This window comes from Nicotiana sylvestris, chromosome 4, assembly GCF_000393655.2.
Source record: "Nicotiana sylvestris chromosome 4, ASM39365v2, whole genome shotgun sequence".
NCBI lineage: Eukaryota > Viridiplantae > Streptophyta > Magnoliopsida > Solanales > Solanaceae > Nicotiana > Nicotiana sylvestris.
The window spans coordinates 84,751,246-84,766,192 of record NC_091060.1 but is presented as its reverse complement, the minus strand read 5'-3'; the positions used below and the strand labels follow the sequence as shown (position 1 = coordinate 84,766,192).

The window sequence follows — 14,947 nt, the reverse complement described above, 5'->3', positions numbered from 1 at the left end:
ACTCTATTACAAAGAATTCAGCTTAACTAACTTGTGATAATCTTACCACAAGCCAATTTGTGACTCTCTAGTTACAAAGACTTTAAACTTATGACTAAACCTAGTCACAACATAAACTCAAAAAGTTTACGGATTTTGGGTTTCCTAAAACATAGCTTCTAAGAAATCAAGATAGGAGTTACAATGAAGAACAAATAACAAGATTACAACTCAACTATGGATACACATAGGCTCATTGTGAAACTGATCCTTTAGTGGAGTTGTCTTCTTGTTCTTGACACCAGCGACTTCAATGCTGGATGAACACTTTAATGCTTGAGAGAATATCACTAAATGCACAAGTGAATCTTTTTTGCCTTGCACCAGGTTGTTATACTACAAAAAACATCACAATGGTGATATCAATTCTTGGTACACGCTTCTTCCCAATGAGAAGTGACTGCTGCACTGTCGCGTGTATAGTTGCGGACAATCACTTTCTGTAGTTGCGTTCCAGCTGTATAGTTGACTTGTACTTCTGTTAGAGAACCCTAAGGGACCATGTCCCTGTTGTGTTCCTCTTTGTAACAGTTGCGGACAGTCACTTTCTGCAGTTGCGTTCCAGCTGTATAGTTGACTTGTACTTCTGTCAGAGAGCCCTAAGGGACCATGTCCCTGTTGTGTTCCTCCTTGTAGTTGTTCGCTCATTTGCTAGAGATCAAACTTGACATTGTTCACTTAAAATGTATACCAAGTGGGTCAGGTTCTCTATCTAGTTCTTAACAATAAGTTTGTTAGATCATCAAAACGTAAGAAGCATAAGGCAAAGACATTGAAAAACCCATCAAAAACATATAATAATAAAATAAATAAAAAATAGAATAAAAGCAATTACATGGAATCACAAGAAGTAAATGTAGAGAAATAAAAGATAAATAATGTACAAAGAAAAATGTATTTTAAAATTTTAAAAAAATTAAAAAATAGAAATAAATAGTTATAAAGAAAATAAATTAAAATAAAACAAAAAGGAAAGAAACTAATAAACAACCTTATAATTACACAATGTAATTACCATCATTTCTCAACCCCCCTCCTTTTGAGAATTGGAGAGTGTAATTACACTACACTCAATTTCATGTTGACCAAGTAATTACTTGGCTTAACAAACATGCTAAACTGTGTAATTATATCCAATTACACCTAAATCCAATTCCTAGGTAGCTTTCCAAACATGATCTAAATGAGAAGATTAAGCCTTGTAAGATAACTGATGAGTGTGATCACAAATTTTAACTTAGTTTAGTAGTTTTATGAAGAGGCAAATCTCCTTTGCTTAAGTGTGAATTAAGGGGTCGTTTGGTTTGGTATGATGGATAAGAAAAAGTAATCATGGCATAAAAATTTAGTACTTGTTTATTTCTTGATTGGTTGCTAATCTCGAGATAAGTTATTATATGATTAAAAATGATACGGGATAACTTATAACTGTCAGAGGGTGGAATAGTAATCCCAAGATAAAATAGTAAAATTGACATTATCAAAATTAATACAATATACATCAAACAATCAGTAAAAAATAATATCAAAATAATTAATCACAACACAATTTGTCTTCAAACCAAATGACCTCTAAGCGTAGATTCAACGGCTTACGTCTTGGTGCCGACCGCGTCTATCTGGGGATGCTTGGTCGGTAACTATTTATGATTTGATTAAAGAAGCCATGCCTCATGTCCAAATCTTGAAATATTATCTCCCAATATTTTTTTGAACCATGATTTGACACAATTAATCACAGCTTGTCTTCCTTATAATTGAAACAGTTGAGGATAAATTCAATTATTTATTGATAGAGCTACTACTTTACATCTTATATGTATAAGGTTCGATTTATATCAGAACTTTTCCTATTCCAAACCTCTCTAGCCAAAAAAAAAAAAAAAAAAATCGCTTAGTGAGAAGCAAGAACGTGGCGCATAGAAAGTCTTTTTATGGGAGCGTTCTATTATGACATTTTAGGCGAATCTCGCATTCACAAAATACGGCTGAATATATAAGTAAACATGACTTAAACTCTAGTGACACATTTTAAACCTGTGAAGGCCTAAGCCCAAAGCGGACAATATTACTAGCGGGTTGAGTTGTTACATCTATGAAATATATTTTATTTATTTTCCAATATCTAATTGATGAGTGAAAAATATTTTCTAAAAGAAAGAAATTGGTCTAATGAGAATCAAATCTTAAGTAGTTTCCCTAGTTTGAAATCTGATAGTGGTCGCTTTCTCATCGCTCTAGCTGGAAATTTGGTGAAAGGTAGATATTAGGTAATACCGTAGTGTTCTATATCCCGTGTGAATAAAAATAAAAAATTAGAAAAAAGCATTTTTGTTATGAAACAATAAAAGAAGAAGAACAATATTGCAGAGAAAGAGAGAGGGAGAATTCTTATTGAATTTTAGGATGAATTACAATGGAATAGAACCCTTTATCTATAGGGAGAGAGTGACTTAGCCACCAAGTAATAAACCCTAGACTCTCTCTAAATATAGACATTCACCATAAATAAAATTCTATTTATAACACTCCCCCTTGAATGTCTATTCAACAGATAATGTGCCTCGTTAAAACCTTAACTAAATAAAACCCAATGGGAAAAAAATTCTAGAGAAGGAAAAAGAGTACACATATCTAACAATATGCCTTTTGGTTGCCTCGTTAAAAACCTTGCAAGGAAAACCTAGTGGGACAAAACCTTGTAAGGAAAAAAGAGTGCAACGCGTATTAACTCCCCTTGATGAGAGTATCAATTCACATCTTTGAGCCTTCACATTCCAATCTTGTGCACCATCTTCAAGAGATCGTTGGTAGAGATATGCTAAATAAATCCGCCATATTAACTTGAACAAATTTGTTTCACCTCGAAATCATCATCCATAATAGATGTATTGTCTTCATATGATCTTGTTGGAATCGTCAGTTTAATATCTTCACATAGAGATGAAAACTCTTGCTATCATATTATCATGTCCATAGTTATAGCAAGATACATTTGTGCACAAATTGCACTGAGGAAGTGGTACTTCAAGATCAAGAATTGTATATGCTTCAAGCAACTTAAATCCTTCATGGATTGTCATATAAGTTAAGTCATATAAGCCATCTAAAGAGACTTTAGATGCATATCAAGTTTTCATGTCATGCTAGACATATAAGATATCAAAAACTAATTGCACATACCATTGACTTTATACTTTCAAGTGTTTGAACTGTAGGTCCAAATACTTGTCTTTCATATGAAACCAATTCTATTCGAATTGCGTCTCTTCTATTTGACCAATATTTTTGTGTCTGTATTCGACAAACTTAAGATCCTCATCTATACTTAGCGTTATCATAGATGTCGTCGACGAACATTTTATATCGGTTCCAACCTCCTTATTTTTCATAAAGACATAACATGGAGATCTCTTCATTCATATTTTCGGGTACCTGAATCTCTCATGAGATTTTATGAAGTGTTATGTCATATGATCTTCTAGATCACTTGCCTCCTTTATTATGATCACTTTGATCATTTGCTCATCTTCTTTATCAAGAAGTTCTATTTGAAACCGATTTGTCTATACGCTTTAAGCGTACCATAGACTTTGTCCTTCTAGGAATTAATAGGAGCATTTGCAATGAGAATATAGTTACTTTCTTTGGGTTAGCAAATGCGTCTAGCATACTTTGCAATATATTGCAGATGAATTATCTTTTTATGAACTTCAAGTTCATATTATTGTATTCGAGGATCTAGATATACAAATGATAATTCATTCCACGTAACTTTTTCTCAATTGTTTATCATATCTCCTTCTCATATTAGAAAACTAACTTGTTTCCTCAACTTTAAGAACTCATCTTTTTGCGTTATGGTGTTAATCAAAATATACATCACACATCAATAATAATAAGATGGAATTATTTGGTTCCTGACCCTGAACCATTTGTGAGGGGAGAATGTAATATACTTTGGTATATAACGTATATCAAATTGATATAGATAATTTTGTTCTCATAAGCAATTGTTTAGCTATTTAGTGGAGGCACTCAATAGATTATTTTGCTAAACCAACTTATCAAGATGAACTATCTTGAATAAAAAAATCTGGAATATGCTCTAAATTAAATTATTGATTACCTCGCAAACACCGGGTTGTAGGTTAATAATAATCGCACATGTAACCATCTCATGGATGCATCTTATGTGGTATACATGACATGTGAATGGACCCATATTCACCTTTGATATTTCCAGCATTCATGGGGTTCAATCCCAATTTTAGTTGGTATATTAATTAATGAGAACATGCAACATAAGAGAATTCATAAAGAACTTTCTAGTTCTTTAATATTTACCCATGTGAATTCTCTATTATTTTTGCACATCATACTTAAATTGATATGGTTAAACCAATTATGCCAACTCAATAAATTATCAATATTGATAAACTTGAGATTTACACCATGACATGTGCAATTATCAATAAACTCCAAGTTTATTATGACATGTGTTTTTATATCAATAAATATTCACTTTAGTGTGGTATTCTTTTATTTGTGTAGTACAAACTAGAAAATAAAGCGGACAGTTTTTCACATACATATTACCCCGCTACAAGTTGTAATAGAAGATATCAAATCTTTCCTTTATTTATAGTCTCAATATAACCAACCGCTTTCGCGTATACTTTAGAAACTGAATAAGCTTCTTTGAGACTTACTACAACATAATACCTTATTAGTAATCAATTGTGTTTCTCCAAAAATAGTATAATTGGCTTTTGCAGCATTCCCAATTAATTTTGTAGTACCACATATTCATCAACATTCATATGGTGAATATCTCTTTTAAGAAGAAAGTTATATCATTATGGTTATGGTCAAAATTATATGCAAGATCTGTTTCTTGCATTACCATTGTCTTTAAATAATCACATTGCCAAAATATTTTGGCGTACAATAAGTACGTGACCAATGACCATTTATGCCATAATAATGACATTATTTTCTTATTTCCTCTCAAACCTCCTTCTAGAGGTGAGTGTTGTATATACCACTAGCACACTCATATTCTTCCAAGAATGAATATGTATTCATAAATCACATGTTGTCACATTCACATCATGAATGAACCATAATCATCTATATGTGCTTTACAAAATCTCATGTCAAATCGATGACAAATATTACTTTCACATAGTGAAGGATTATTTTGAGAATACTTATTGTTCTCATTACCACAATAATGACGATTATAATTTCGTCTATTGCCACGTCCGCATCCATTGATACATTCATAGTAATAATTTTATCTTCTTTCAGACTTATCACATATTGTTATCACATTTTCTTAAGGGAATGAGAATGAAGCAAATTTAATGGGAAGAGTTTTCAATTCTTTGCCCACAATCATACATGAATTTGATCATGGCAAGGCATAAAAATTTTACCACTTTGGGTGGTTATAATTTCTTTCAAACTCCATTAGAGTTACAATCAAAATTTATCGTTTTTGCTTGTATTTAAAATCAAATTATAGAATGTCAAGAATTTGAAAGAGAAAAGTAAAATACTTACCTTAAATCCAGAATTTAATCATGAAGGAAGTTCATGGAATAATTAACAATCATTATGCTCAATCCCAAAGCTTCTACTCAATTGGTTAGAGTCTCGTGGTGATAACGTGTTATGAAACAATAAAAGAAGAAGAACAATATTGCAGAGAAAGAGAGAGAGAATTCTTATTGAATTTTGGGATGAATTACAATGGAATAGAACCCTCTATTTATAGGGAAAAAGTGACTTAGCCACCAAGTAATAAACCCTAAAATCTCTCTAAATATAGACATTTACCATAAATAAAATTCTATTTATAATAATTTTGATACTCTGTACTTTTGTTATTCTCTTTTTCTCTATATGCTAGTCTTTTAAAAAATGAAGGAAATCCCATATTTTGTGGAAGACTACAATATTCCCATATCTCAGCAATTTGATCCCCAATTTTATACATTATTTTGCAACCTGCACCTATCTTTAATTTTTGCAATTTGCCCCAAAAATAGTTCTTACTCTTGACACAAATGTTAGAAGGAGAACCAGGAAATAAGACTCAAAATAACTAATTTCACCACTTTTAAGCCCATATTATCCTCAACGTTTTCTGCTTTTGCCCTCCGTTTTTTCCCAAGATGAATTGGGAAAAAATATGACAATCCGAGATCCAAATTATAGGTGATGTTTGTGGCCAAAACTTTAATTAAAGAATAGGGTGTAATCTCCCAAATGCACATACATTAGGGATATAAATCACAAAAACCCCAATTTTCTCTATTTAATGATCTTGTTTCTCCAACTTAATTGTAGAAGATAAGGTGATAGTGATTGGTCGTGGATAAACAAAATGATTTCTGTAGTAATTTCAATTTTCCCATATTCATGGGTGTGTTTGGTATAAAGGAAAACATTTTTTGATTCTAATTTTCCCATGCTTGGTTGCTTAAATGTTTTGGAAAATATTTTGCTCATGAACTCATTTTCTTCCAATTGTTTTCCCGATCAAGAGAATGTAAAACATTTTCCAAAATTTCTTTTCAAGGGAAAATGCATGAGTATCCCCTGACCTATACCCGTATTTCCAACTACACATTTTTTCTTTGCGGGAATCTTATTACCCCCCTAAACTTATTTTAAATGAAATTATTTGTACCCTTATCGCTGACGTGACAGAGTGTGTTTATTTCACTCTCCCAAAGGAGAGTGAAAAGCAAGAAAAAACGATTTTCAGATTCATTTTTATTCTTTTTTACCATTTTTCTTACTTTTTCTTTTTCCTTTTCCTTTTCCTTTTCCTTTTCCTTTGTCTTTTTTCTTTTACTTTTTTTTTTCGTTTCTTCTCTAATTTCGGCGGATATTCATTCACCGACGACTTTGTCTAACCGTTTTTCTTCCAAATTTTTCTTTTCACACACAAATTAAACTCTAAAAAAGATCTATTCATAAGCAAAGCAAAATACACTCAGATTTGGGGGAAAAAATTCATCATCGGAAAACCTTCCCATGCCGGAAAAAAAATGATGTATTAAAATTTTAAGTGGAAAAAGTTTTCTCAGCTTATATTCATTTTTATGTCTTTTGCTCTTCCTCCCACACATAAATTACACTTTCAAGAAAAATTTATATATATATATATATATATATATATATATATATATATATATATATATATATATAACAAAACACACTTAGATTGGGATAAAAATATGTCGCCGGAAAAACAAAAATTCGCCGGAAAAAATGGTGTTTGTGAAATTCCGACGACCACCATTTTATGCCGCCGGTGACCAAAACAAAAAGAAAGAGAATGAAATAACCAAAAAAAAATGAGAATAATAAGAAATAACAAAAAAAGGATAAGAAAAAGAAGAAAGAATAAAAAAAGTACTAAAAATATATGTGGGGGCGCGTGTAGCTCACCACTTTCCAAGAGTTTGGTTGTCAGCGTTAAGGGTGCAAATAATTCCATTTAAAATAAGTTTCGGAGGGTAATAGGATTCCAGCAAAGATAAAGTGTGTAGTTGGAAATCCGGGTATAGATTAGGGGGTACTTATGCATTTTCCCTTTTTTCAACCTTCCCCACCCTATTCCCCAATCCCCACAAACCCAACTTAATCCCACACCCACCTACCCCAACCCCTGCCCCCCCACCCCACCCCTCCCCCTCCCCCCCTCACGCTAAACAAAAATATTATTAATAGTACTTTCTTTTCATGTTATAGATAGTTTTTTTTTTGCATTTCAACAAATGAGTATTTTTGTTACATGATATAAAAAATATTTTTTTTCATTTCAATAAAAAAGGTATTTTCTTTTCATAGAAAATGTATTTTCTTTCATTTCAACAAAAATGAGTATTTTTTTTTCATGATGTAGAAAAAATATTTTCTTTTATTTCAATAAAATGACTACTTTATTTTCATATTGTAGAAAAAGTATTTTTTTCAACCAAAAAAAGAGTATTTATTTTTAATTATGGAGCACAAATTTTAACGTTATTTTTGTGTAAAAAAGTAAAGCAACATATTAGTTCATTTGGGTTTGCATGAATTTTTAGAAGAATAATTAAATTCTTTGAAGAAAATAGAGTTCTGAAAATGTTGGGATTTGGGGGGGGGGGGGGGGAGGAGCAAGGAAACATGGAGACTTGGAGGGGAGGGGGAGTGTGGAGAGAAGCATACAAAAATATTTTCCTAACAAAATATTTTTTGCTCTCTAACCAAACACTAGAAAATTTTCGAAAAAAGTTTTCCATTCACCAACTAAACAAAGGAAAATAAATGAAAAAATCTCTCATTTTTCATAATGGAAACATTTTCCTTCATACCAAACATACCCTATATCTTCTATTTTTTTCCGTGTGTGTGTGGGGTGGGGGGGTTGTTGGAGTTATGCTGACTATGCTTGTTTGACCATGCCAAAGATAAGGCGACGCATTGGTTAATTGAGAGGGGACACACACATATAAAAGTTAATTATGTGTAATTAATTTAATTTTATCAGTTAGAAATTAAAGTAAGAATACTTATGATCTAATTATAATTAAGTAATAATGGTATATAAAAGACCTTATTTTGTATTTACTGAATTAGTGAAAATATTAGGTGGGGGTAAAACCTCTTACGTACCCCACACTCATATTAAACCAGACAAACTATAACATAGAATATCATTTCAAGAACATGAACAAAAGTATGAGTTTGCTTTGAGGAGATAATCATTCAGAATATAGATTTTTCAATTTTTATAATACAAAGAAGGAATAATTGAGATCTGCACTGATTTAGCCTCTCAATTGTCTGAAAATAACTTTGGAAGACCAATGGAAGATCAACAAGCATGAATATACCATAAATATTTTAGGGCCCGTTTGGCCAAGATTCTTCTTTTTATTTTTTATTTTTTTGGAATTAGTGGTTGGCTATGAAAATTTCAAATTTCATTTGAAGTTAAATTTCGAAAAAATTTCGGAATTTGAAAAACTTCAAAAAAGTTATTTTTAAAAATTTTCAATTCAAATCACTCACAAAAATTGAAAAATAGCTCCAAACTGCATTCTTGTCCAAACACAATTCTAATTTTCAAATACCATTTTCAACTTGAAAATAAATTTTATTTTTTTCCGGAATTTCACAATTCTTATGTCCAAACACCCACTTAGTTTTTCAAGAAAATAAAACTTGAAAAAGTCCCCTTTCCCCCTATAAATATGCACGTAATGCGATGGGCAAAATAGTAAAAGTATTCTCACGAAGGAAACAATTAGGGATAATAGTAGGATATATATAAGGAATAATAAATGCGTGTTGATGATTGATTCTGCCATACACATATAATAAGTGTAGGTTCGATTCTCACAGTCCTCCTTCTCTTTGTAACTTTTTTTTTTTTTGGGTTTAAAAGAGTGCTGATGCATAATTCTGCCCCTACACACGGAAAGAAATTAAAGAAGTTTGAGAAGGAAATGACGAATCACGTGTTTTGTTATTTACATAAAAGAAAGGAATTTTTATAGCTATGTGTTTCCATTGACATTTTCCTTCGACAATTATTGAACTTATTTGATCCGGTTGCTAAATTCCCAGAGGGCTCTTTAAGTAAATAAAAAAAATTGGATTGAACTGGACACAGGTATATATCACATCCACCAGTCAAAACCTCACTTCGTTAGAAATAAATGAGGAAGGTAAATTATAGTGGTATATACAAATGATACAATCTGTATCGACTGTAATCAAGACGAAATACATAAATACAGAAAAATAGAATAATCTTGTTGTGAGCAAAACTCAAGACCTCCACTTACTACGTAGGTGTTCTATCCAATTGGTTACGAGAGCTTGTTGCTCTTTTGTTTCAGTTCAAAAAATTAATCTCTTGTTTCACCACTGCATGGGAATTTGCTTACGAATTAATAAAGGTGCCACCTAATCCACATGGACTAATATTCAAATCCCTTTCACAACATTTTCTCCTTACCCACGCCAGCTATTTTTGGACTAAGGCAGCAATTCATCAGCTATAAATAATGCAATCAAAATACTCAAGCATCAACCATTTCTGAATTGCCATTTTTCCCATTGACAGTCTTCAAAACCACTAGCTAGCACCAATATGGCCGAAGAGAAGCACCATCATCTCTTTCACCACAAGAACAAGGAGGAGGAAGAGGGTCCTGTCGATTATGAAAAAGAAGTCAAGCACCATAGTCATCTCGAGAAAGTTGGTGAACTTGGTGCTGCTGCTGCTGGTGCTTTTGCCATGGTACGTATGTATTTTTGTTTAATTTATAAACTAACATGTACTATTACATTATTGTTGATATTGTTTGTTTATTGCTCTCTTTTTTGTTCCCGAGGTCTATCGGAACAACCTGTCTACCATAATAAGGTAGGAATATGGTCTGCATACACGCTACCCTACCCAGACCACCTGTGGAATTTCATTGGGTTTGTTATTGTTGTTGTAATTAATAAAGTAACATATATTATGTAGTTGAAGCAGGTCCACATAAAATATAACAGACAAATATTAAATAGTTATGTTATTTTTTTTTTAATCAAATTCCATCATCTCGATGGTGGAGTTAGGCCGGACTCCAACCTGTATATTCAAAACTTTGATTACACGGAGGAGAATATACACCTTAGCCTCAATTATATATTGTACATTGATAACCACCAATCTAAAGTGCATTTGTGTATAAGAAATTGACAGAAATCTGATAGACTCCTCTCTAGTACTTGATACATCTATATTCACAAAAGATGGCCCAGCATACACATATGCCCCAAACATGCTATGTCTAATTCTAATATCAATTGATGATATCATTAAGTACAAAAAAAAATTCCTTTTCACTCTAAACCTGAAATTGGGTATTTCCTCTTGCTCAAACTTCAAAGAAGCTCTAACCTCTCTAGGAAGGGAAACAACTTGGTTGAAGATACCATGAGTTTTTGTGACTTCACCCAAGTTTGCTAATTGATCTGCAATCTTGTTACCTTCCCTGAAAATATGGTTAAACTGAAAGTCTCCTGTTCGAGTCAATTCCCAAATAGTTATGTTATGATTGTTCACTTTAATCAGTTTTACAAGGATTAAAAAAATTCTTTTTGTTTTTCACTTTTGTTCTCTAGATGCGGATATTAGCAAAAATGTTACAATACCTTATATGGAAAAGCATTATGCTCCTTAAAAGAAGTATATTTGTCTCTTTAGTTATCTTGATTGACTTGGCAAATTAAGGACAGCCCAGTGCACAAATCATCTTGTATGCACGCAAGGTCGAAAAGGGAAGGGCTGCATCCCAAAAGGTGCGATGTAGATAGTCTACTCTAATGCAAGCATTAGTGGCTTCTTCCACACGTTTCGAACCAGTAACCTATATGTCATATGGAGACAACTTTACCGTTGTTGTAAAACTCCCCTCTAATTATCTTGATTGAGCTACTTTCTTCAATTTTCTTACTCTTTTTTTTTTTGTTTTGATAAAAATAATTTAGCATGAGAAGCACAAGGCAAAGAAAGATCCAGAGCATGCACACAAACACAAGATAGAAGAAGAGATAGCAGCAGCTGCTGCAGTTGGGGCAGGTGGATTTGCATTCCATGAACACCATGATAAGAAGGATGCCAAGAAAGAACAAAAGGAAGCTGAAGGAGGAAAACACCACCACCTCTTCTAAATTTAACTGCTTTTGAACTCCTATTTTCAGTATATTTCTTTGTGTTTTTAATTCTCTGTATTACTATATTGGTGCTGTAATGTCTTATACGTACTTGAACTGCCTAAAATAAACAAAAATGGAGTATGTACGTGTTTTATATCGAGTGCTCTATGTAATATGGATTGCTTTGGTATTGCTATGTATGTTGTTCGCCTTTTGATTTGGTGCAATCTTGACTTTTTCTTGTATGAGTTAATATGGTACTATTTGAGACTCAATCTCTCTTCTTCCTTATGTTCAAAATAAGTTAATGACATCTTAACCTCTTAAAATCTATGTTCGATATTTACGCGGTTAAGTGATTTTCTAATCTAAATTGACTATGGCACGAAATTCCAACTACAATCAATCTAATTTATTTAATCGATCGATAACTAGTCACCCAAATGGCCACTTTTCATTTATGCATGTTCGCATTCGCGTGTTGTGATTGTTTTAGCTACTTTGTTGACTATTAGTTCGGGCTTTGTTCCACCTACGTTCTTTTGGTAAAAGCTAATGTTTATATCAAATTATACTAATTTATTATGATTAAATAATAATTTAAGGTTAAACTATATATTAAATAATTAATTATAATTGAATGATAACCATATATATTCATGTAGACATGTGACATGCATGTAATTATTGGGTTGATGCAAATAAACTGCAAGCATATATAACCAAGGGATGTGGTGAAATAGATAAGATTCATCCATCCTTAAACATAAGTCTTGATTTCGGACGTTGAGAATGAAAAAAATTCTTGATAAGAAGTACTTCCTCTTAAATGAGTGCCACAAACTCGAATCTTGATTAGTTGAGTACCAACCCTAATACGGACAGCTAAACTAATTTTTTTTAAAAACCATTTAACCTAAACAAATATTTTTATAAAATTTTAAGTTATTACTCAATATTTAAGTGGATCATATCAGATTTGTTGTACAAATTATATATTGTTGTAAGTCAGTTTAATCGGATAGTATAAATAAAATCTATAACTGTCGGTGCACTAACTTAGCTAGTATCTTTTCATGAGTGCGCGCCATCTGTTGAAGATATCTTTCTAATAAAATTCTAGTAACTCTTTCCTAACTGAAAAAAATACTCCGTATAATATGACTTATTTAAAAACAGAAATATTAGAAAAGAAAACGTGACTTTGATTGATACTTGCATGGCATTTTCATCTTCTGGTACTGTTGTTTTCTCCTTTGCCACTTATGTTTGTCATATACAAGAGACATTAATAGCTAAGTGATCATCCATCGTTTGGTGGATAATTCAAATGATCTTCGCTGTCTAATTATGCGTCTCCTCCAACTTGAGGAGACACCACTAGAAATTCGGCGAAAATCGACCACGGTCGATCGATCAATTTTGATCGGTCAAAAAACAGACCAAAGTCGGTCGGTTTTTCAAAATATTTAATTTTTTTGAAATCGACCAAATGCGGGAAACTATTTTGAGTCCCGCAAAATTTATTTTTCAAGAAACATATCAATTTTGGTCGGTTATTAATTTAAAATAAATTAAAATTAGTATTAAAAAAATCGATCAAAATCGGTCGGTTAATTCGGCCGGACATTTTGAAAAATCGGCCAAATTCGGTCAGTAATTTTATTTTTTAATAAAACCAACCGACATTAGTAAGTTACTTTCGTGCGAAAGTACAATTAAAAAGTATAAATAAAATAAAAGACAGTCTTAAAAAATGTACCAATGGTCTAGTGGTAGAATAATATCCTACCACTGTACAGATCCCGGTTCGATTTCCAGATGGTGCATTTTTTAATTTTTTGAATTTAATTGACAGATCAAAGTTGGTTGGTAATGTCCGACCAACTTTGGCTGGTATGCCCTTCCGACCTTCAAAATACCGACATACGTTAATGATCGCGTTTTGGACGGTTATCGACCATTACCGACCTACTTTTGTTGGTTTTTTTGGACGGTTTTCCCGAATTTCTAGTAGTGAAAAAAAGTGATGGTGATTGATATTGAGGGGAAGAAAATCTAAATAACTTCAACGAGACTATTGTTTACCCCAAAAATGAGTAACAATTAAATTTGTATGCGGTTTAAAGGATACATTGTTTAGTTCAATACGAAAAATTAAGGACAACAAATAGATGAATTAAAGATAGAATAAATGATCAAACCAATCATAATGTAATGACCAAGCCTGGTCTAGGATTGAACAGTAGAACTCGTCCTCGATCGGATCCTCGGTACAAGCCCGATCATGCGTTCAGAAAAGAACAAGTGAATAATACTTTGAACACTAGCTAGAAGATAAAAGTAAACTTTTTACTGCCTTGAAATACGTGTTATAATATAACAAACTAAAGAAAAGCTTTCCCTTTATATAGTAAGAGAATTTCAATCCTAGTACAAGAATAAAAAAAGTAAAAATCTTATTTTTCCGGTAATTATTGATCTATAATAAACACCGAACGGGATTCGTGCCGTAAAATCAGGTTGAAGGCGAATATTACGGTCCCCTATCCGTCATGCATAATCGTTCACCGTATCTCCCGAGGTATAGAAGCCATACTTGATCCGGGGTATGTCGCCTTACCGTACCCGATCTCCAATACATCATTCATTCTTCCCGAGTCTCAATAGAGGGGTTCCCGACCTCGATTATAATCACATCTAGAGGTGTGCATTCGATTTATCGATTCGATTTTGACCCTTATCGATAATTATTTATCGATTATCGATTTTTACATATGCTTATGGTTATCGTTTCAATAAGGTTTCGATTTTTTCGATTTTTGGGGCTTATCGATTACACCAATAAAAAAATTTGCGGGATTCCACGAAAAGTATATCGCTATAAACACCCTAACTAATATGGACAAAAAGAAGCTAAAATAAGATGAACACCGTTTATAATATAAAAATTGTGTCAACAAGCACATGCAACAAAACTACTATGAACCAAAAAGAGAAAAAGGGGAGTTTGTAGTGGAATAATCGGATTGAGAAGAATCCCATTTTTACTTTATCCATCCAAATCCTTAACCCCACAAAGAGAGTCTTTTGTTTAGATGAATTATAGTGTTTTCTAGAAAAAGGCTAACATAGGAAAACGATTTATACGCAATGCATGGGTTTTATATATTGACCAGTTTATCAG

General features: G+C 32.4%; 1 protein-coding gene across 1 annotated transcript; it reads left to right on the top strand.

Moving 5' to 3' along the window:
- Window positions 1–9,968: 9,968 nt before the first annotated feature.
- Window positions 9,969–11,987, top strand: LOC104229871 (abscisic stress-ripening protein 2). The gene is made up of 2 exons (XM_009782589.2): window positions 9,969–10,351; window positions 11,593–11,987. Exons 1-2 carry the CDS (start codon window positions 10,202–10,204, stop codon window positions 11,773–11,775), a joined length of 333 nt encoding a protein of 110 aa, XP_009780891.1. The 5' UTR covers window positions 9,969–10,201; the 3' UTR covers window positions 11,776–11,987.
- Window positions 11,988–14,947: the final 2,960 nt, after the last annotated feature.